The 19,594-nt window shown below is 53.4% G+C and overlaps 8 protein-coding genes across 8 annotated transcripts; 5 read left to right on the top strand and 3 right to left on the bottom strand.

The window, feature by feature from the left end:
- Nucleotides 1–954: 954 nt before the first annotated feature.
- On the bottom strand, nt 955–2,916 carry B0T26DRAFT_639423 (uncharacterized protein; the record flags this gene model as incomplete). Its single annotated transcript, XM_060437135.1, has 1 exon — nt 955–2,916. One exon carries the CDS (start codon nt 2,914–2,916, stop codon nt 955–957), a length of 1,962 nt encoding a protein of 653 aa, XP_060300673.1.
- A 2,127-nt stretch (nt 2,917–5,043) lies between these two features.
- B0T26DRAFT_145988 (oligomeric golgi complex component, COG2-domain-containing protein) lies at nt 5,044–6,597 on the top strand. Its single transcript, XM_060433433.1, has 2 exons — nt 5,044–5,302; nt 5,377–6,597. The coding sequence occupies exon 2, from the start codon at nt 5,537–5,539 to the stop codon at nt 6,494–6,496; it is 960 nt and encodes a 319-aa protein (XP_060300672.1). The 5' UTR covers nt 5,044–5,302; nt 5,377–5,536; the 3' UTR covers nt 6,497–6,597.
- Nucleotides 6,598–6,697: 100 nt separating this feature from the next.
- On the bottom strand, nt 6,698–7,695 carry B0T26DRAFT_638797 (ribosomal protein L1-like protein; the record flags this gene model as incomplete). The annotated part of the gene is made up of 2 exons (XM_060437075.1): nt 6,698–7,361; nt 7,436–7,695. The coding sequence occupies 2 exons, from the start codon at nt 7,693–7,695 to the stop codon at nt 6,698–6,700; spliced, it is 924 nt and encodes a 307-aa protein (XP_060300671.1).
- Nucleotides 7,696–8,045: 350 nt separating this feature from the next.
- On the top strand, nt 8,046–10,183 carry B0T26DRAFT_639417 (putative glutamate--tRNA ligase; the record flags this gene model as incomplete). Its single annotated transcript, XM_060437134.1, has 4 exons — nt 8,046–8,434; nt 8,494–8,686; nt 8,779–9,324; nt 9,398–10,183. The coding sequence occupies 4 exons, from the start codon at nt 8,046–8,048 to the stop codon at nt 10,181–10,183; spliced, it is 1,914 nt and encodes a 637-aa protein (XP_060300670.1).
- Nucleotides 10,184–11,086: 903 nt separating this feature from the next.
- On the top strand, nt 11,087–12,478 carry B0T26DRAFT_766482 (uncharacterized protein; the record flags this gene model as incomplete). Its single annotated transcript, XM_060446475.1, has 2 exons — nt 11,087–11,415; nt 11,449–12,478. The coding sequence occupies 2 exons, from the start codon at nt 11,087–11,089 to the stop codon at nt 12,476–12,478; spliced, it is 1,359 nt and encodes a 452-aa protein (XP_060300669.1).
- Nucleotides 12,479–12,880: 402 nt separating this feature from the next.
- On the bottom strand, nt 12,881–13,240 carry B0T26DRAFT_145957 (uncharacterized protein; the record flags this gene model as incomplete). Its single annotated transcript, XM_060433432.1, has 1 exon — nt 12,881–13,240. A coding segment is annotated over one exon (360 nt), but the record flags the coding sequence as incomplete, so codon positions are not given.
- Nucleotides 13,241–14,485: 1,245 nt separating this feature from the next.
- B0T26DRAFT_847638 (plasma-membrane choline transporter-domain-containing protein) lies at nt 14,486–17,084 on the top strand. The gene is made up of 3 exons (XM_060447611.1): nt 14,486–15,183; nt 15,275–16,199; nt 16,275–17,084. The coding sequence occupies exons 1-3, from the start codon at nt 14,823–14,825 to the stop codon at nt 16,627–16,629; spliced, it is 1,641 nt and encodes a 546-aa protein (XP_060300667.1). The 5' UTR covers nt 14,486–14,822; the 3' UTR covers nt 16,630–17,084.
- A 1,607-nt stretch (nt 17,085–18,691) lies between these two features.
- Nucleotides 18,692–19,156, top strand: B0T26DRAFT_672430 (uncharacterized protein; the record flags this gene model as incomplete). The annotated part of the gene is made up of 1 exon (XM_060439449.1): nt 18,692–19,156. One exon carries the CDS (start codon nt 18,692–18,694, stop codon nt 19,154–19,156), a length of 465 nt encoding a protein of 154 aa, XP_060300666.1.
- Between the last annotated feature and the right edge of the window lie 438 nt (nt 19,157–19,594).

Raw genomic sequence — 19,594 nt, 5'->3', positions numbered from 1 at the left:
CCCTATCGCCCGTATGGAAGTTGGCTTTCTTGCTGCAGTGCTCTCGTTTCTGCTGGCTCCGTCTACTTGCAGATAAAATCTGCAGAGTTTGCCAAACACGGCAGTTGATGTCCAACAACAGTTAGCGAGACTGGACGACTAGCCTGCCTAGCTGTTTTCTCGTTGGATGCGCGGGGACAAAATGCAAGCCGCTGGTGGACGGCGCGCTAGCCCACCCATGAGGGCCGGCCGGACCCTTGTCCCCCCGGCTCCGGACGTCTCTGTTCGGGACCACAGGAGTGCGGAATATTGATAGTTATCTGCATTACGGCTTATCGGAAATTTTATGCCCGCTTGCTTGCTTTTTGTTGCTTGCTCCATCGCCATTGCAACCGAAGCCCCTCTTCTCGCACGCCAGTGCTTGGGTGAATCCCCCGAACAAGGCGTTGTCAGTCAAGGATGAAGCAACTCTAATATATCTGGGCTTCCCGTCCTCGGACCTCCCCTTTCTACCTCCCTAGAACCCATTTCAGAGTCATTGTTTGACACGATCCTACATAATATGTAATGCAACATGCTGGTTGTATGCGCAAATGATTGCGCAACCGCCCACCGACTTCACCCGCCGGGGTGCTCGAGGACCAATCCCCCACCGCGGCCAATCCCTCACCAAGCCGCGATATGATGTCGCATGCAAGTGATAACTGATTAAATGCCGTGAACAAGAGAAAGGAAGAACACCTAGCAGGTAGCACTAGTGAGCGCAAACAGCAGCTTTTGATACCTTGGCTGCATATATGGCCGCATGCCAATGGAGAAGGCTCTCCTTCCTCATCTGCCTTCGCGCCCGTCTGGCCAAAAGCACATGATACAGTCGAGCTGCGCCGGAACTCTTCCCCGCGATTCGAAAGCAAGGGTGGGGTTGAGGGGGGCAAAATGTTATACCCTGGTAGAGAATCGCATACACGCATGTTCTCATTCCCCCCTGCCAAAGCGAATGTCAAAGTCTTTGAGCACGCTCATGATGCTGGCTGCTTCCACCTCGATTGGAGCCCGCCCCCGGCCGCTTAAACTGTGGCCGATGTAGCTGTGCCGCCTTGTTTCCGGCAGCACAGGAACCGCCCGCAATTTCGGCAGCCATGAGCCAATGTCATCGGCCGCCGCGTCAAAGTTCCGATGGCTAGCCAACGTCTTGTACGCGTCGGCGCATGAAAGACTGAGGCCGAGGTCACCAGAACCGGCCGCGGCCGATGCAGGATTGTTGCTCTTGCTCTTCGCGTTGATGTTGTCGCCAGCGCCTGCTGCCGGCTGATCCCCCCCTTTACAGCATCCCCCTGGCCCGCCATTGCCGCAACACCCACCTCCATTGACACCGGCGGTTGGGCTGCTGTTTCCGGCAGCCTGCTGCAGCCTGCTATTCCTTTCGAAATTGGCTGCCAGCGAGCGACAAAAGAGGCCCGACTTGGGGTCTGAGAGGCACTGTCCACAAGTCCCAGGCCCGTTGGGGCCACATCCAAAACCAGCAGCCGCCTTCACTGCTGGATTGGGGGGCGAGGCGACGCGTGCTCCGGTACCGCTGCTCTGAGGTTGAAGCGGCTGGCGTATGCTGGGCAACTTGATTGCCCCTGTTGCCGTTACTTCCATTGGCACAGGTGGCATGACATCATCCTCTGACGGTGGTGGTGTATGAGTCTGTTGTGCAATATGCGCTAGCTGTGTAGCCGGCGCGGGCGTCATGACAGACATGGAAGGGATCACCATAGACTCTGCATCTGCACATACGCAGTACGATCCGTCTTTGCAAAACCCGCAAGACTCCCTCATCTCTTGCGATGCCGTCGGTAGCGACCGGGGCGGGGGCTGTAACTGGCTTGGTTGAGAAGAGTCGGGCCCGTTGGCCATCCTGCTGCTGCCAGAGGCAAACAGGGCTGTGAAATCCGTCTCCATATCATCGAGTATCCCCGTGTCAGAGCGCTGCCTCTTCTCCCCGGGCGCCGTGGACAAAGACGGGGAGCTGGGAGGCAATGACCGCTTTAAGTCGGCCACAATCGAGGCACGTATTGATTCCTCGAGACAGGCACACCGTGTGCCCATGGTGCAGTTACCGCATCCCATGATGACATCTGCGCTCTGAAGAACTTGCTCGGCACAGGCGCAAGGTCCGTTTGTCTGGCAGGCGCCGCAGGTCAGGTCTAGTGCCCCTCCGCTCGTATCTTCTGGCGGAGAGATGATATGAGAGATGGAGAAGGGCTGGGCCAACGGCCGAGGCTCCGCTATTACTCCTCCGGAATTTGCCGCAATGCTTCTGTGGACACGGCGCTGTGGGTGCTGTTCGGGGTGCGAGATATCTAACGACATCGGCTGATGTTGTGTGTTGTCCCAGCTGCCAGCCATGCCGATATCACGTCCCTGCCGCTCCTTCTCAAGCAGCGCCTCAAGCCACTGGCACCGTGACTGCAACGTTTGAGTCTCGCTCTCGAGGTGACTGACACGTTCCTTCAACTCCCGTACAGTGCGCTCATGCTCCTCGCGCTCGTCGTCCAGCAGCTCCTCCAGCTCGCCGACGCGGGCGGCCCTGCGCTCCCGGAACGCGCGCTGTGCAGCACGATTTTGTGCTTTGCGCTTTGTCGGCGGGGTGTCGGTGGCAGGCTTGCGCCCCGGCTTCGGCCGAGGCGGGACAACCCATTCCCTGGTCGTCATAGTCATGGCTTTCGCCTGCCCCGAAACGCCCGGCGATGCAGCCGACGGCGCAGCCATCATGTGGCCAACCGCAGCCGAAGTATTCAACGGCGGCGGCCGGGCTGCTGTGCTGGGGCGGATGGCAATCTGAGGTGCGGTCGTCGAAGCCGTGGATGTTGGGGTGGAGACGTTCGTGGGAGAGGAGGCGGCTGATGCGGGGCTCGATGCAGCACTCTCAAGTTCTTCCCTGCTGAACATGGTGCTGACCTGAATTGACGACATTGCAACTTAAAAGCGCTGGCGGTAACTTTGGCAGAAAGAAAAAAAAATCTAGAGTACTGGTCAGAGCGGTACTGTTAATTCGTAGACCGCTTCCGGTTTCGAATGCCGCCAATCTCCGGCAATTCTATGGAGTGAGCGGGCCTGGAATATTTATGGCTTCTTTGTTGATGCGACGGGCCGCGCTCTCTTCTGACTATCAGTATTCGTTCGGGTAGTGTCGTCGACCTTCCGAATCCGATAGCGTGGGGCTGGCAGGAGGACGAGACAAGAGGCAGTCGGTATTTGATTGCTCACGGCATCGAGAGACGGTGCAAACTACGTGAAGAGATGAAGCTGCGACCGAGTCTCTGGTTCGAGGCGTGTGACGCAATGCTAGAGGACGACTCGCCCGACTTAGCTGGGAGATTGTCTCATAAAGGCACTTCTCAGAGGGCTTTGAAGGTGCGTGGGCGAAGAAACACGTTCTCAACGATCCCGGAATACAAAAGAGGGGAATTGGCAGTTCAAATTTGCAAATGCGAGCCACTTCTCCGGATGTCGGGCACGGGAAGCGCTGCCTCCAGCACCAGTGCAAGCCCCTCGTGGGGTGGGATTCGGCCGACCCGGTTGAAGATGGCTCTGATGGTGGGCCCACTGATCGATTGATAAGATAATTTCAAGGGCGCTTTTCCTAATGCGGCCTAGGTCTTTCGCATAGGTCCACTCTTGGCTCCTTGCAAGCCGGTCGCGGCAATTCACCGAGAGAAACTTGGTTATCAGATGGCATCGACTAATACGGAGGTTACAGGCAAAAGTTTTCACAGTGGGTCGGGTACTGGCAAGGGTCACGGTCAGGGACCCACTATCCCCTCCAATGTACCAACGCGTCGCGCACAGCTGTCAATCCAGAAAACCATCACCACCTTTGCAATGGCTTCGGATCCCCCCTCTACGCCACCCTGCCAGCATTTCAAGAATCCTGATATTTCCCGCGATGAGCGGCTTCAAGTTCAAACTCTCCGCAATATTGGCTTGACGTACGAGCAAATAGTTACGCAGCTTGGGTTGACCTACAACCAAGTTAGATATGCTTCCAGCGCTCCAAATGCTACACCAAAGAAACGCTCTGGTCGACCTGGCCTTCTCAATTCCGATCAGATTGAAGATCTGATCACCTTTATTACCTCCTCGAAAGCCTCTCGCCGAATGCCTTACTCGAAGATTCCTCTTGCCCTTGGCTGGAGCTGTTCAGAGTACGCCATCCGCTACGCCCTTCGTAACGCTGGCTTCAAACGCTATGTTGCATACCGAAAGCCCCCGATTACCGAGAAGAACCGAAAAATCCGCCTCGACAACGCTCTCGATCGTGTACACTGGCCTCTCGAGCGATACTACGAAATCCTCTGGACCGATAAGACCTGGGTAACTGCTGGTACCCATCGAAAGGTCTGGGTTACACGCCGTCAAAACGAGGCATACGACCCGACTTGCATCGTTGAGCGTGAACAACGGCCAAAGGGATGGATGTTCTGGGGTTCATATTCAGCAAAACATGGAAAAGGGCCTGCTCTTTTCTGGGAGAAGGACTGGGGATCGATCACTGGAGAGAAGTACTCGGAGAGAGTTATCCCTCTTGTTGATGCGTGGTTTCGGCTTCATCCCGGCCAGGTATTTATGCAAGATAATGCCTCTCCTCATACTGCCCAGGTCACTCATGAAGAGCTTACAGCTCGAGGGATTCCTGTTTACACCCATTCTCCCTATAGTCCTGATCTTAATCCGATCGAGAACGCATGGAACTGGATGAAGGATTACATTGCAGTCAACTACCCGGCAAAGATGTCATACGACCAACTGCGCGAAGCAGTAAATACTGCATGGGAAGCGGTCCCTGAGGAATTCCTTAGAGAGCGTGTAGATACAATGCCCGTACGGCAACAGGCTGTCATTGATGCCAATGGAATGTATATTCCTTTCTGAATTGACAGCTGCGCGCGACGCGTTGGTACATCGGAGGGGACAGTGGGTCCCTGAACGTGACCCTTGCCAGTACCCGACCCACTGTGAAAACTTTTGCCTGTAACCTCCGTAGGCTCTAGTATCTACTGAGTCACTGGATAAATGTCGTCCCAACTTCCGGGGAAATTCAAATGTACTTAATCCGGGGATATCTTACGTACTCCAATCCTGAGGCTACTAATGTTTTAGATCTTGACCCGAGCGACATCGGACGGGATGTCATGTTCTACTAGCCGAAATCCGACCTCGAACTCAAGCGCTGCGTAACTCAAAACTCGGATCGGACAGATTACCTGAGTTAGGGAAAGCCTTGTACTGCGCATTCTAGGAGAGATCGGGGCTGTTGGGACAGGCCGTGTTGAACGTGAGTAGAATTCCGAACCGTCTCCAATTTGGAAGAGTCTCTATTGCCCCCGCTGAAGCGCTCCAATGCCGCAGCAAAGCGACACGATCCGTAGGCCCACTTTTATGCGCTATAGCCAATCATATCTCGTATCCATCCTCCAGGCTCTCAGCTCTGTCCCTCTCTGACGTTTTGGAGCAATTCGGTTAATGGTTGATTGGCATCCATATCGACATCCCGACTGCCGTTCACATCATGGCGCAGCTTGGTCTCCCATCGCCCACCTCGCGGCCCACGTCTTCTTACTCGGGCTTCAATCTTGGATCTTCGTCCTCGTCCTCAGATGGCGAGGGGGGGTCTGACGACGATGCGCCGTTGCCCTTTCCAACTGCACTTGCCCGGCGCGATTTCCTTGCGCCCGACTTCGACCCAGCCTCGTACCTGTCGGCGCTGCATACCGGTTCTTCGGCACGTCACCAAACCCTCGAGGACCTCCGTTCAGAGTTGCGTGACCGCAGCACCGCCATCAGCGCGGAACTGCTTGAGCTTGTCAACTCCAACTACACGTCCTTCCTCAGCCTCGGCGACGAGCTCAAGGGTGGGGAGGAACGCGTCGAGGACGTCCGTGTAGCATTGCTCGGCTTCCGCCGCGCCGTCGAGGAGGTTCAGAGCCGCGTCCGCGAGCGCAGAGTCGAGGTTACGGTGCTAGATGACGAGTTACAAGAAGTCAAAGACGCTGCCGAACTTGGACGGGAGATGCTCGAACTTGACGAGCGCGTCGCCGAGCTAGAAGCCCGTCTCGCCGTCGGAAGCATACCGGGCTACGCAAAGCAGAAATTGGATGACAGCGACTCGGACTCTGACGATGAATGGGCTGATGACATACAAGACATTAACGACGATGACGGCGACGGCCTTGATGAGGGGAGTAATGACTTTGTCTGCAGCAGCCCGTCGAAGCTAGCCACCCTAGCTCAAGAGTATGTCCTCATTGGCCGATTATCGCGGTTCATTGGGCTTGACCTGCCATTTGTCAAGAAAATAGAGGAAAGAATCATACGTTGCCGAAACACGATTCTACTCGACTTGAGCACGGCTATGAAGGAAGCACGAAGAGCCGGAACCAGAGGCCAAGGGCGCGTCATCAGGTTCTTGGGCATATACCGTACCTTGGACGCGAATGTCGAAGCAGTACGCGTCCTGAAGGAAAAGTAAAGCATTCATATGGGAAAAAGCGAGAGGACTTTGGATTGGGCAGCTAAGGGAAAGGTGGCTTGGGCGAAAGAGGCATTATGACCGGATATCGATACCCAAAAGCTATAGACAGTTTCTTTTTTCTGGATTCCGAATTATGATACACCACGTAACGACGTACACCAAACACCAATTATACATACAAGACAACCCTGCGTGGCTTTACATGACAGACTCGAGGTCCCCAATCTCGAGGCTCTCGCCTGAGGGGTTGAACTTGCCATTCAAGCTGAACCCAGGCCCGCTGGTAGAGCTCAGCACGACCTCATCGAGCAGCTTGACATGCGAGTCGTCAATCTGGTTCATATCCGTCTTGACCTGTCCCATGAATGCCTTGAGGTTGTCGGATAGCATTTGCGGCGTGAAGCCGAGCTGGCCAATGGCCAGCCGCACCACGCCGTTCCTTTCCCTGAACTCGTCCGCGCCAATCATCTCCTGCATCGTCCCTTTGAGATCTGTCGTCAACGTCTTGGTCTTGGCGCTAGGCATCAATCCCTTGGGACCCAGCAGCTTGCCCACGTTCGCCTTCTTGAGCGCCGCCTCGCTTTCCTTGTGGCAGATCAGCTTGTTGAACTGGATGTTGCCCTGCCGGATAGCCTCGAATAGACTCTCCTCGCCGACTGCTACAGCACCGAGCTGCTGCGCCTCCAAGGCTAGGGGGCTGTCCTCGGGGCAGATGACGGCGATACGCGTGTCGGTCTTGACCGGGAACGGCAAGCGAATGCGATTTCGCAGGACGGGGCCGTTCTTTTGTGTCTTCAACTTGACGGCGACCTCGTATTTGACGCTGGTAGGCGGGCTTCCGACTTCGAAGGCGCGGAGATATCTATCATTTGGAATCACCATCAGCACCTGGCGCACAAGCGGCAACTGATAACTAAGCCAGGGTGCCAAACTCACCTCATGGCATCGCAGAGAGAGTACTGGTCCATATTAGTCATATCATAGGAGCGAAATGTCTTATACGCCTTCTTCTTCTTCACCACGCGCTTCCGCATGTTGTTGTTTCCACCTGATGACTTCTTGGAGGCATATCGAACCAGTGGTGTCGCGACCGACGGCAACAGGAAGTTGGGTATTGTGGAAATTGCCATCGGCCTTGCGGGAGCCCGCAGACTGAGCCTTGCCAGCGAGGCGAGGCATTGGGTTGTCGAGGCCATTGGGAGTTGGAATCGAACGGTTGCTCCCACAACGAGTATCGCGAACAGGGAGCTCGAATTACGCTGGGAAAAAAAGCGTACGCCAATCTGGGCGACCCCAGCGTCGCGATTTGATGCCTTGGTTCTGAGGCCGAAATGCGGTCTCTGACAGGGGGGTCAGAGCTTACCGTAGTTGACGAACTTCAGTCTTCACCGCCCGGCATAATGAGCTGCCCAACCACCTGCCCCGCCACACAGGCATCCTACTGACCCCTCCAAAAACTTGGGGCGATTGACTCAACTTCACTGGCGACGATATACCACCGCCACTGCATCTCTCTTTATACAGTCACTCTTCGCTTTGATCCGACATGAAGCTGGACGAGCTCAAGCCTCTCGAGGCGCTTCTCGCAGCGGACTTCCGCCAAATCGAACCCCGGCTCCAAGCCCTCGACAAGCATCTCATTCTTCGAACCTACCTCAACGGCTACTCGCTTGGCGAGATCGACACCAAAATCTGGCTCGCCCTCCGTGGAAACAAGGCAGCTGTGTCCTTCATTAAGAGAGGCAGCCTCGCAAACCTCGCCAGATGGTTCCAGTTCGTCGAGGACAACCATCCTGAGATCCAGGGCGATATCAAGGCCAAGGATGCCGCCGCAAAGGCCAAGGTTGCTGCCCTAAGCAAGGCGGGTGGAAGCTATGCCTTGGCATTGCAGAACGCCGACCAGGGAGTCGTGACGAGATTCTTGCCCGAGCCTTCGTAGGTTGCCCTCCCAAGGACCATTGCCTCGACGAATCCCCCGGACTAACAGTAGCCAGAGGATACTTGCACATCGGACATGCCAAAGCCGCGCTGCTCAATGACTACTTTGCGCAGACTTATAAGGGAACAATGCGGTTGCGGCTTGATGACACAAACCCGTCAAAGGAGAAGGAGGAGTTTCAGGACGCCATCATTGAGGACTTGGCCTTGATGGGAATCAAGCCTGACACTCTCACCTATACCTCGGACGTAAGAAGGCCCAAATCTTGTCCTTTTCTACAAGGATTCCATCTTCCCATTAAACCCATAGAATTCTAACATTTAGTCTCCCGGGATCCCAGTACTTTGAATACCTCCACGACATGTGCGTTCGACTCATCAAAGAAGGGCACGCGTACGCGGATGACACAGACCAAGAGACGATGCGTGACGAGCGCTTCAAGGGCATAGCTTCCAAGCGCCGGGACCGAACTGTTGAAGAGAACCTTCGCATTTTCGAGGAGATGAAGAAGGGCACCGAGGAAGGTCTCCGGAATTGCATCCGTGCCAAGATTTCGGTGGACAACCCGAACAAGGCGATGAGAGACCCAGTTATCTACCGATGCAACGTCGACACTCCTCACCATCGTACCGGTACTCGTTACAAGGTCTACCCGACTTACGATCTCGCCGCGCCGTTGGTTGACAGCCACGAGGGCGTCACACATGCCCTGAGGGCCACCGAGTACACCGACAGGAACCCCCAGTACCAGTGGTTTATCGACACGTTGAAGCTGCGGCAGGTCCACATCTGGGACTTTGCCCGTATGAACTTCATCAAGACGTTCCTCTCAAAGCGGAAATTGGCCAAGTTGGTCGACACTGGGCGGGTCTGGGGTTGGGATGATGTATGGCCACCTAATTCCCCTTAATTGTTGCCCCTCGCTGTTGTTCTGACTCCAACTAATATTTTCTTCACAGCCGCGATTTCCGACAATTCGCGGAGTTAGGCGAAGGGGTATGACGGTTCCAGCCCTTCGGGATTTCATCCTGAAGCAGGGCCCAAGCCGAAACATTGTGACTATGGACTGGACAAACTTCTGGGCCAGCAACAAGAAGGAAATTGATCCTATTGCACCCCGCCACACAGCCATATCCCAGAAGAATGTTGTCAAGATTACCATCACCGGCGCCGATGCTCCTGCCGAGCCATTCACGGCAGAGAAGCCGAAGCACCCCAAGAACAAGGACGTCGGCACCAAAAATGTCGCCTTTTCATCTGAGCTTATTCTGGATCAGGCTGATGCTAAAAGCTTCAAGGTTGGCGAGGAGATCACACTTATGGCGTGGGGCAATGCAATTGTTCGAGAGATCGGAAGCGGTGACCCTATCCCTAGCCTCACCTGCGAACTTAACCTTCAAGGTGACGTCAAGTCCACCGAGAAAAAGGTCACCTGGCTTTCTTCGAAGGGGCAGGCCTTGGTGCCCGCTGAGCTCTGGGACTTTGACTATCTCATCACCAAGGATGTCCTGCAAGAGGAAGATAACTTGGAAGACTTCTTGACGCCAGTCACGGAGACTGTTGAGGATGCGTGGTGTGACGAGGCTTCAAAGGATCTGAAGAAGGATGATATCATCCAGCTCGAAAGGCGCGGCTATTACCGGGTCGACAAGGGGCTTGCTGACTGGAAGGATGGTGAGGAGGGCGCAAAGGGGAAGAGGCTTGTGCTGTTCTGTATTCCCACTGGTAAGACGGGTTCTAAATAGATGGTGCCTACCAAGTAGCTTGGAGTTAGTGCCCCACAACTGCCAGGACTCATAGTTGTCTTGGGGTGAGCGCAATCAAGTGAATAAGCGTGGATAAAACTGATTTCAACTTGACCATGACCTCTACCCACCTACGTTTCTGGTTTGTCTCGTCTTCTCGGTGGAGAAACCCTGTTCCCATTGTTAAAAACGTTAACTCATACTTCAGAGCGTTCACATGAAGTTGGCATTTAATACAAAGCCCTTGTGTTTCTCTATGCTGGGCTTGATGCGATTATCACCAAATACACCCTTTGTATAAGCTACCTATAGACCAAGTAGGAGTTTCGAATAGCCCGAGCAGACTTATGTTAGGGTCATATCCACCAATAGCCTCGCTCGTTCTGTCGTCATCGTCAGCTCAGTCAGTCTCTAGACTCAAGACTGAAGACTCACTCAGCAACACTTGTCGTTTATTCAATACTGGAATATATTGACCAATGAAACAACCGCACTTGGCGTTCTGTGCGGAAATAAGAACCGAAGGATTAATGGCGAGTAAACTACGGTCGCTAAGATTCCTTGTTCTAATAATCAAAGGCATTATAGCGGCGTGGCTTATTATTGGGTCCCTTATGGTTACGAAACAGCCTGTGTTTATTCTGCAAGTGGCTGCAAGTGGCTGCAACGATGTTATATAGCTCGTTAGTCAAACGGAATCATTATTAAAGCCGCTCTCAGCTTGTAGTTCTGACCAACTTCCCGGTCGTTGATTTGAACTTCTCTTCTGTGCAGAGGCTCGTATCAGCTTTGAAACTCCTAAGACTGACGACGGGACACCAATTCGATTTCTTGAATCTTGCCTGCTTATCATACTCCAACAACAAAGAGGCTTAAGAATGGCTGAGGCGATTGTTTTGGGGGATGTCCCCCCCTCAGTCCTCGATCCTCGAATGGATTCATGATTCGGATGACAAGGGCCACGTTTGGTCCTTCACATTCACTCTGTTGCAGCTTAACCTATACACGGATTTCTTTGAGCAGCTCCTACTCTGCGAAGTGCTAGACGAGGACCACGTGCTATCACGCAAGGTGATCGATCCGCTCAGGGCCGATATCCGCGACATCTTTCTGCTTTCGCGCCATCCAAACCCTGATAGCAACGCCCCGACCGAGGCAGTGAAGATTAAGGGCGGCGATCTCGCATTGCTTATTTTAGAGGCTCTGGAGAAGATAGCTTCTGTCGAGGAAAAGTACGTCTAGAAGCCCAAAGCTTTGAGCGGCAGCGAGGTGGTTCAAGAAGGATGGGTAGCCTCCGAAGTGTCCGATTGGAATACCATCTTGGAGAACCCGGTCGGTCTCGACCCAAGCACTGTCGTAGACACGGCGCCCCACTTCCTGAGGCGCACGCCGAAGCAGATCGCCGGAGACTTGCCGTCTTGGCTGCGTGTTGTCCATATCGAGTCCATCATGCGGCAAGATCTGGCTCGGGGCTTTGTAAACTACCAGACGAGGTTGCGAGAGAAGCTCGAGGGTATGGACGTGTCTGATCTGCGTGGCAAGCTGCCGCCACACAGGGCGCTCGCCCGCCGTGTCTTGTCCATCATCTCCAAGGAGGATCTGATCGACGAGATGGTCAAGCCGCGCGTGACATACTACGGAACGCCCCTGTCAAGTGTCAGCTATATCCTCCGGTTTGGATTCCGAATGACTGGGAATATAGTTGACGGGAAAGTGATTGCGTCGCCGCGGTCCGGCTTCGTGTTTAACCGTGGCATCTACAGCTCCGACAGGGCAGGGTACGCCATGGCTTATGCCACAGGACAGCGCCAAAGGACTCCCGTGGGCGATATTCCCACCATGAGGCTCTTTGTGTGCGCCACAATCATGGGCCGCACCCTCAGCGGGGGAAACGAGGCTGTTGATCAAAGCCACCCCGTGCATGGCCCGCTCGTAGAAGGCTACGACAGCCATTTCGATGGCGGTTATGAGTACGTGGCGCACAGCGAGCGGGCCATGCTGCCCTGCTACGTGGTGCACCTCGACGTGGGCCCAGAAAGAGCGGCTAGCATGCTGCAATGGATAGAAGAGAACAAGCAGCGAGCCAGTAATGACAAGCCCAAGGTCGATCCGCGACTCGAGGGCATGACGAACGAAAAGAACAAGACCCCCGGCGACGTGAAGCGCGAAAAGGAGGCCAAGAAGGCGGCGGCCATGAATTGGTTCCCCTACGGTTTTGGCAGCGCGTCCGGTACCAACTTTATCATTGAGGAGATTGGCGAAGTTAGCGACGACAAGGAGGAACACGGCGAGTAGCAGAACGAGAAACACGCCGTCGCTTTCTCTTCGGCCTTTGACGACTCCTCGTTCTACGACAAGGAGGGAGGTAATTTCCTCGACCAGTACCAAGCCGCACGATTCGACAAGAGCACAAAGAAGGGCTAGACTTGTTTGGGGGAAGACGGTTAGCTGGAAAGAACGAGTCAATCCAAGAGCGCGGGGAGTCGCGTCTTGTGTTCTGACTGTGCCTAGCAAAACTGAAATTATTCAATCATTATATTATGCGTACTAGCTCAATGTCAGTAGAAAAACACCTTACTTCGGGTGATTACCTTATGTACATTACTCTAATTATTTAGAGATAGAAGAATGTGAAAGTCTCAAGATTTTGGTCTCCGCTGACCGATGGCCCGACAACGAACCGTAAAATCCCGCTCCGTCACTTTCCGTGACCCGAACACTCGTCAAAAGTCCACATGTACGAGGGAACCCATTTGTTGTTCCCATCCATGCCAATGGCAGATGCAATGAACCCGCCAGCCCATTGATAGTACAGCACTCCGCTCTCGGTGCACGCCATCTCCCCGACGCTGGGACATTTGCTGGCGAGGATCTGGCAGGTGGCAGCGCTCGCCTGCTCCCTGGTTGATACCAGTTGGTTGGCATTTTTGAGGTGTGAGCCCGTGGGTGCATTCGCTGGAAGACCGTAGGCAAGGCTGTAGCTGAGGGCCCACCAGACCGCAGCCAGAGCGGCGGCGGCAGACCCGGACAACATCGCGCTAAGTTTTTGCAGTTGGCTTAATAAGGGATAATTAGGTTGTTGGTAGTGGAGTTGCGTTTGTGTTGTGACAACGATCTTGATGAGTGAAATCGCTGCATCAAATGTTTGTGTCAGAACCTACCTCGACTTGTGCCTGGGTTATATAGGCGCGTCCATATCACAACCTGGTGAAAACACCAAAGCGCGGGGTGGATGGGATATCTTTCTATTACACGCGGATCTGTGGTCTTGATAGGGTGGGGGCACTCGGCCTACCAGACCGTAAGAGCTATCGGTCGTGAGGCTCGGTTCCTAATAATTCTCATAATATATAGGGTTGCATACACATTGCCCATCAGCTAAAAATAGGAGACATTCGGGGAGTTTTTGCCGTAAACCATATATGATATGCTTCCACGTGCCGGCTAAAAGCACTCTTCTCCTTACCCAAACCGGGTAACGTTTCTTTAGGAGTCAGATAGGCCCGCAACGTGCTTCTGATAGACGCGTAATTAAACACAATACAGAAGCGTAAAAACTCCGATTTAGTATTGCAGGTTGCTAGAAGAACAAGGAGAACTGATTAGAATGCTCATAGGTGGGCTCATGGGTGGATGTTTGGTCTTATTTGATCTTCAAGTCATAATTAAGACTCGCACAATCATTGGCTCTCCACTTCCCGGTATCACAACTTGGGTCTCGTAATCTATCATTCGGCTATTTCGTCAAGTGCTAAGCACAGCGGTGCAGAGAGTTGCTGATGAAAGAGCTGTACTTCTGTAAGTTCACTGAGCTCGAAATGAGAAAATATGGACTTTCGGACACGTCTCCTAGGTAGCTCATGATTGAGGCTCTGTTTGTTTTCCGAGTCAAGCCGTTGTGTCGATTCTAGAAAAAAAAACTATGCCCTGAAGAAGATTGGAAAACCATCAAGTGAACTCCCTCAACAAGGGAAACACGTTAAAGCAATATCAATACAACATGTTCATAAAATGTGACCATAAATATACGAATACGTAAGGTACGGTAGGCACTAATCTCTCTTTCCCGAGACGGAAGTTATCTCTGCAGGCACGGCCTCTTTTCCGTGCCGCTCTGCCGCTTTCTATTGGCTGCAGCCACAATGTGGAGTCTCGGTTTCTATCACTTCAGCTGAACGCACAGAAAGGTCTGAGCTTTGCTGAGATAAGTTGTTCCCCAGATCTGGGAAAGTGCCCCTGAGATCGCAGATCGGCGCTCGGTAGTGGCTTGGCGGGGCGGCCAACCCGATTGTGCAAGGGCAAGGGAATTGGAGAGCAAGCGATTCTAGCGCTTTTACGTCATCACCCATCAAGCTTTTACGCCGCGCCGTGTTGCGTTGGGCGGCACCAACAGTTTCCTTCCGAAACATATCCTCCAGTGTGGTATTAGACATCTTCTGACGGCAGTACTCGTCCGTCCTGCAACAGCTTCAGGTTCGTCAGCTCCCGTGCATTCCATTTGCCAACAACCCGCAGGGGTCCGCCCGTCCTAACGCCCAGCTGCCGAAGCCAGGCTGCTGCGCCGTTTCCCAGCTCCCCCATTCGAGCTGAACCGAAAGATTTTCGATCCATTCTGCTTGCAACCCCCCCTCAGGACGGCATGTCGGGCGCGTACGGCGGCGAGGCTACCAGCTACAACAACCCGCAGTATCGTCTCCCTCCTCCTCCGAATTCTTACCAGATGCAGCCGCCGCAGAATGGATACTACAACAACAATGCGCCCCAGCAGCCCAATGGCCACAATGGTGGTGGCCAGTACGCCCCACCAGCAAACCCGCCTCCCCAAAACCAGGCCGAACCCAAGTTCAACGACAACTACGGCGCAGGGGGGCCGCCCCCGACTTTTGATGAGGTCTTCCAGGTGCAGAAGCCGAAATGGAACGATCTCTGGGCTGGCATCCTGTTCCTCATCACCTGTGCCGGGTTTGTGGCTATTTCGGCCATATCGATTCAGGGCTACGGTACGTCTAAGCTGCCCTAGGCCGTTCCTCCCTAGGGTGCCTATACATGCCGAGAAGCGTGTGTGCTGACATGGCAGTGTCGTTAAAACAGCGGCCACACGGCGAGAGAACGGGGGCGGTCTCAACGGCCAGGCCAACAACTTCGGACTGACTACGCACACCATCTACCTGTTTCTATGGGTGCTAATAACAGCAATCACGCTCAGCCACGGCTACATCTGGCTTGCCCGCATGTTTACCAAGCAATTCATCTGGATCACGGGCATTCTGAACATTGTGTTCGGCCTCGCCACTGCCATCTATATGCTGACGCAGAAGTACTACTCGGGCGGCATTGTCTTCATCATATTCTCCGTCTTCATGATTTTTGCTTTCATATCCTGGATTCCAAGGATCCCCTTCAGTGCCCTGATGCTCAAAACCGCCATTGACGTCTCCAAGAACTACGGCCATGTCTACGCCGTCAGCGCAATTGGAGGGTTCTTGGGGACGGCGTTTGCGGCGTGGTACTCGGTTACTCTGGTTGCCGTCTATGTCAAGTACGAGCCAAGCACGAACAACCCTTCCTGTAACCAAGGTGCTGGCGGTTGTGGCAGTGGCAAGGTCATAGGTCTGATTGTCTTCATCACATTTGCCTCATACTGGATATCGGAGTGGCTCAAAAACACGATTCACACAACCATCTCCGGCGTGTATGGCTCTTGGTACTTCAATTCTCGCAACCTCCCGACCAAGGTTACACGTGGTGCGCTTAGACGGTCTCTCACCTACAGCTTTGGCAGCATCAGTCTCGGCAGCTTGGTTGTTGCCATCATCAACATGCTGCGTCAAGTGTGCTCCATTGCTCAGCAACAGTCGGCCGCAGACGGGAACATCGTCAGCACAATCCTCTGGTGTATCCTCGGTTGCCTCATCGGTCTCCTCGACTGGGCGGTGCAGTTCATCAATCGCTATGCCTTCTCCCACATTGCTCTGTACGGAAAGGCATATATTCCCGCCGCCAAGGATACCTGGAAGTGAGTATATGCACACCCCCTTTGTTGTACCCTTTTCGAAAGGGCCATGAGTCTGATACTTACTCTCTCATTTAGAATGATCAAGGACCGGGGCATTGACGCTTTGATCAACGAATGCCTCATTGGCCCTGTCTTGAGCATGGGCGCCACCTTTGTCGGCTATGCTTGTGCTTTGCTGTCCTATGTCTACATGGTGTTCACACACCCAGCCTACAACTCAGGTGGCGGCTTTACTCCTGTTGTTGTGGCTTTCTCCTTCCTTATTGGGCTGCAGATCTGCAACATCTTCACGACTCCGTTGAGCAGCGGCATCGACACGATTTTCGTTGCGTCAGCCTGGGATCCTGATGTCCTCATGCGAGACCACCCCGACCTGTACAACCAAATGGTCCAGGTCTACCCCCATGTGCAGCAGGCTATCCATGCTTGATTACCTAGACCTCATAGACCGTTGAAGGGTATGGAGCTTAATTGGTTGTAATTGGGGTTCTTTTCTGCATGAGAATGCACGCCGCTCTCGTCACCACTTGGGTAATAACCCAGAAGTAGTCTAGTAATGAATTATTGCAATAATCGCACCAAATAATAAATGATCAAGGCCGCGATCGAGTAACTCTAGATCGCCGACATGTGTCTTTGTATGATAATCTAACAGTGTCAGTCGGTAGGAAACTAGGTGTCGCTGATACTCCCTCTTTTGATCTGACAGAGACGTAGAGATATTCTTCGTTCCTTCGGTATCACTCTATCGGTGCCGTTCGATTGTTCGACTTTTGTTGTACCGCGGCAAGTGTTTAACTGTTTTATTTTAGTTATACGTGGTGATTAAGCCATTTCATTTTGGTGATAGCTAACTATAGAAGTCGCTACTTGAGTACACGAAATACAACATGGATGAACGAATAAAATCTTCTCTCAACACCCAAACGGATTCAAGTTCTAGTTCCGTTAAAAAATCAAAGGATCGGGTTTCTACTTAATCGTATGACACCCCTCACCTGACATACCAAGTTCCCAACGACAACAAGTGGCGGGCTGGGAGCAGAAAGTCATGCCAAGACATAAAACTGCAGATACGAGCCGCAATTGTTCTCTTGGTGACATTCGGCAACAACGGCAGATCAACGACCAGCACCCGAGTGCGTATTCTAGTCCTACCGTGGCTGCCCGCAATAATACGGCGAAATTCAGCCCCGTTTTGGAACACATGATTGCAATACAATCTCTACTTATTGCCATTGGTCATGCCATCATCCTTTTTTGCGTATCATTAACAGTTGTTGCACTGGATATCTACCTAGCTGGGTCACCACCTTCAACGTCGTTGTGGGCAGATGAATACTCACAGAGTTTCAAACGAGACACATAGTTATTTTTCATATTTTCGAACCTCAGTTTCCATCAAATGCAAAGGGGCGCGTGTCAGCACACTGGACCAAATGTTGTAGGGCATCCATCCCTCGGCGGCTGAATACGCATTCAAGCTGACCGGTAAGCTCGGCGAGGAAAAGATCGGCAAGGCGGGGGGGACGAGCGGTCGGCAGTCAGGCTCCGCCTCGGATCTACCGAAAGCTGTGTCTACACGTGTCGCGCAAGTTCAAGGTCAAGCCCAAGTCCGCGATGCGACGGTGCGATGACCAACGACGCCTAGGAGAGTGAGCTGAGGCCTGATCATCCATTATGGGACTTTCTATTTTCTGACTAAATATATTCCCACTCACGTATGATGTAGGCCAACTTACCCGGCTCGGAAGGGCGGATCTGCAGATGCACCCCGTCATAAGGTGCCAACAGACGGTAACGGTGGGGGGCTCACCTGACTGACCTGCTCCTCTGTGCCTTTCGTATTCAACTCAGCCAGCCAACGAGAGGATTCAGTGGGTCGCACCCGCTTCCTCTTCGCTACTTGCCCACCTCTCACTGTCGGGTAATCCATTGGGCTCGACTGAAAGTTCGTATTCCAGTAATTACTCGCCATGCCTTTTTGTTACCTATTTGGAAACCTCAATTCGGACCTATTATTGAAAGTCCGTTGCGAATGGCGCTCACGCCGGCAAGACATGTCTTTTGAGCGACGCGTAATATGCCGTATGGCGAGAGCCCTATGAGACGAGAGCGTGGCTGTTGTTCTCTTGCGCCTCGCAACAGGCCCACCTGATTCTTGCTGCTCTTCAGGAATCGCAGCAAGATCCGAGTAGCGCGGCGCCGAGCATGGCAACCTACAACACGAGGACTGTATCGTGGTCGGTTGCGGGACGGTGACGTCGCGCCGAGCATGGCAACCTACAACACGAGGACTATATCATGGCTAGTTGCGGGACGGTGACGTCGATGAAAAGATATAAAACCCCTTGGCCTTTCCCCTCATGAGACGTCTCAATCTTTCCTCATCCTCACACACACAAATCTAACCTAATCTAACTTACAACGCTCAAACAACTCTAAACAACTCCAAACCACACAACACCACAACCCAATATCTACCACCCAACATGCTCAACGCGCTCACCATCCTCGCCCTCGCCGCCGCGGCACCGCTGGCCTTGGCCTTCGGTAGCGCGCGCGTAGTGAACAAGTGCAGCGCACCCGTGACACTGTGGAGCGTCGGCCAGAACATCGCCGGGCCGTTCACACTAGCCGCCGGGACAGGGTCGTACGGGGAGGAGTTCACGCGGGACCCAGTGACGGGGGGCAAGGCGCTCAAGATCACCAAGACGACCGACGGGCTTTACACGGGGCAGCCGCAGACGATCTTCGCGTACAGCCTGATCAACGACGGTGTGTACTACGACCTGTCGGACGTGTTCGGCGACGCGTTTGCCGGCAGCAAGCTGGTCGAGGCCAGCGCCGACGCCTCGTGCCCAGTGATCAGTTGGCCTAACGGCACGCCGCCGGCAGGTAGTCAGGTCAAGGTGTGCACGGCCGAGAAGGACATCACCTTGACGCTGTGCGCTTGATTGGTTTGGGTCTCTTGGATGGATGGCTGGAGGTGTTATCTTGCTGTGATGGTGGCTTGGGAAGGAGGGAGAGCTTGGGGACAGTCAGGTGGTGAAAATAGAGATGCCAACATGCTTGACTTGGGGGTAAGGGGTTCGAAATCACGGGAAATAGAATCAGCTTCGCAGACACGAAAATACACTCCTTTCACACACAACTATCAGATCTAAACACTTTGCTGTTCATTTTAACGTCTCAAAATAATAGACATGAAAGGGAGATCAGTTTACTTGATTATCGCAGAAATTCCCCTCATCAATGAGGGCAGGAAATATTGATCCTGGAATTACCATCTACGACTACTCTAGTCACCAAAATACTAGAAGCAAAGAGTGTTTAGTTTGTTTAGTTTCGTCTCCTCAAGGAGTGACTTCCACAGTCGCAAATAGATGAAGATA

Source organism: Lasiosphaeria miniovina (genome assembly GCF_030549165.1).
Source record: "Lasiosphaeria miniovina strain SMH2392-1A chromosome Unknown B0T26scaffold_2, whole genome shotgun sequence".
NCBI classification, from domain to species: domain Eukaryota; kingdom Fungi; phylum Ascomycota; class Sordariomycetes; order Sordariales; family Lasiosphaeriaceae; genus Lasiosphaeria; species Lasiosphaeria miniovina.
Note: the sequence above shows the minus strand (reverse complement) of the source record. Positions and strands in the feature narration are given on the sequence as shown.

Coding starts and splice junctions, on each gene's coding strand:
- B0T26DRAFT_145988 (XM_060433433.1), top strand. CDS start 5,537: ATGGCGCAGCTTGGTCTCCCATCGCCCACCTCGCGGCCCACGTCTTCT.
- B0T26DRAFT_847638 (XM_060447611.1), top strand. CDS start 14,823: ATGTCGGGCGCGTACGGCGGCGAGGCTACCAGCTACAACAACCCGCAG. Junction 15,184..15,274: donor CATATCGATTCAGGGCTACG/GTACGTCTAAGC, acceptor TCGTTAAAACAG/CGGCCACACGGCGAGAGAAC. Junction 16,200..16,274: donor GCCGCCAAGGATACCTGGAA/GTGAGTATATGC, acceptor TCTCTCATTTAG/AATGATCAAGGACCGGGGCA.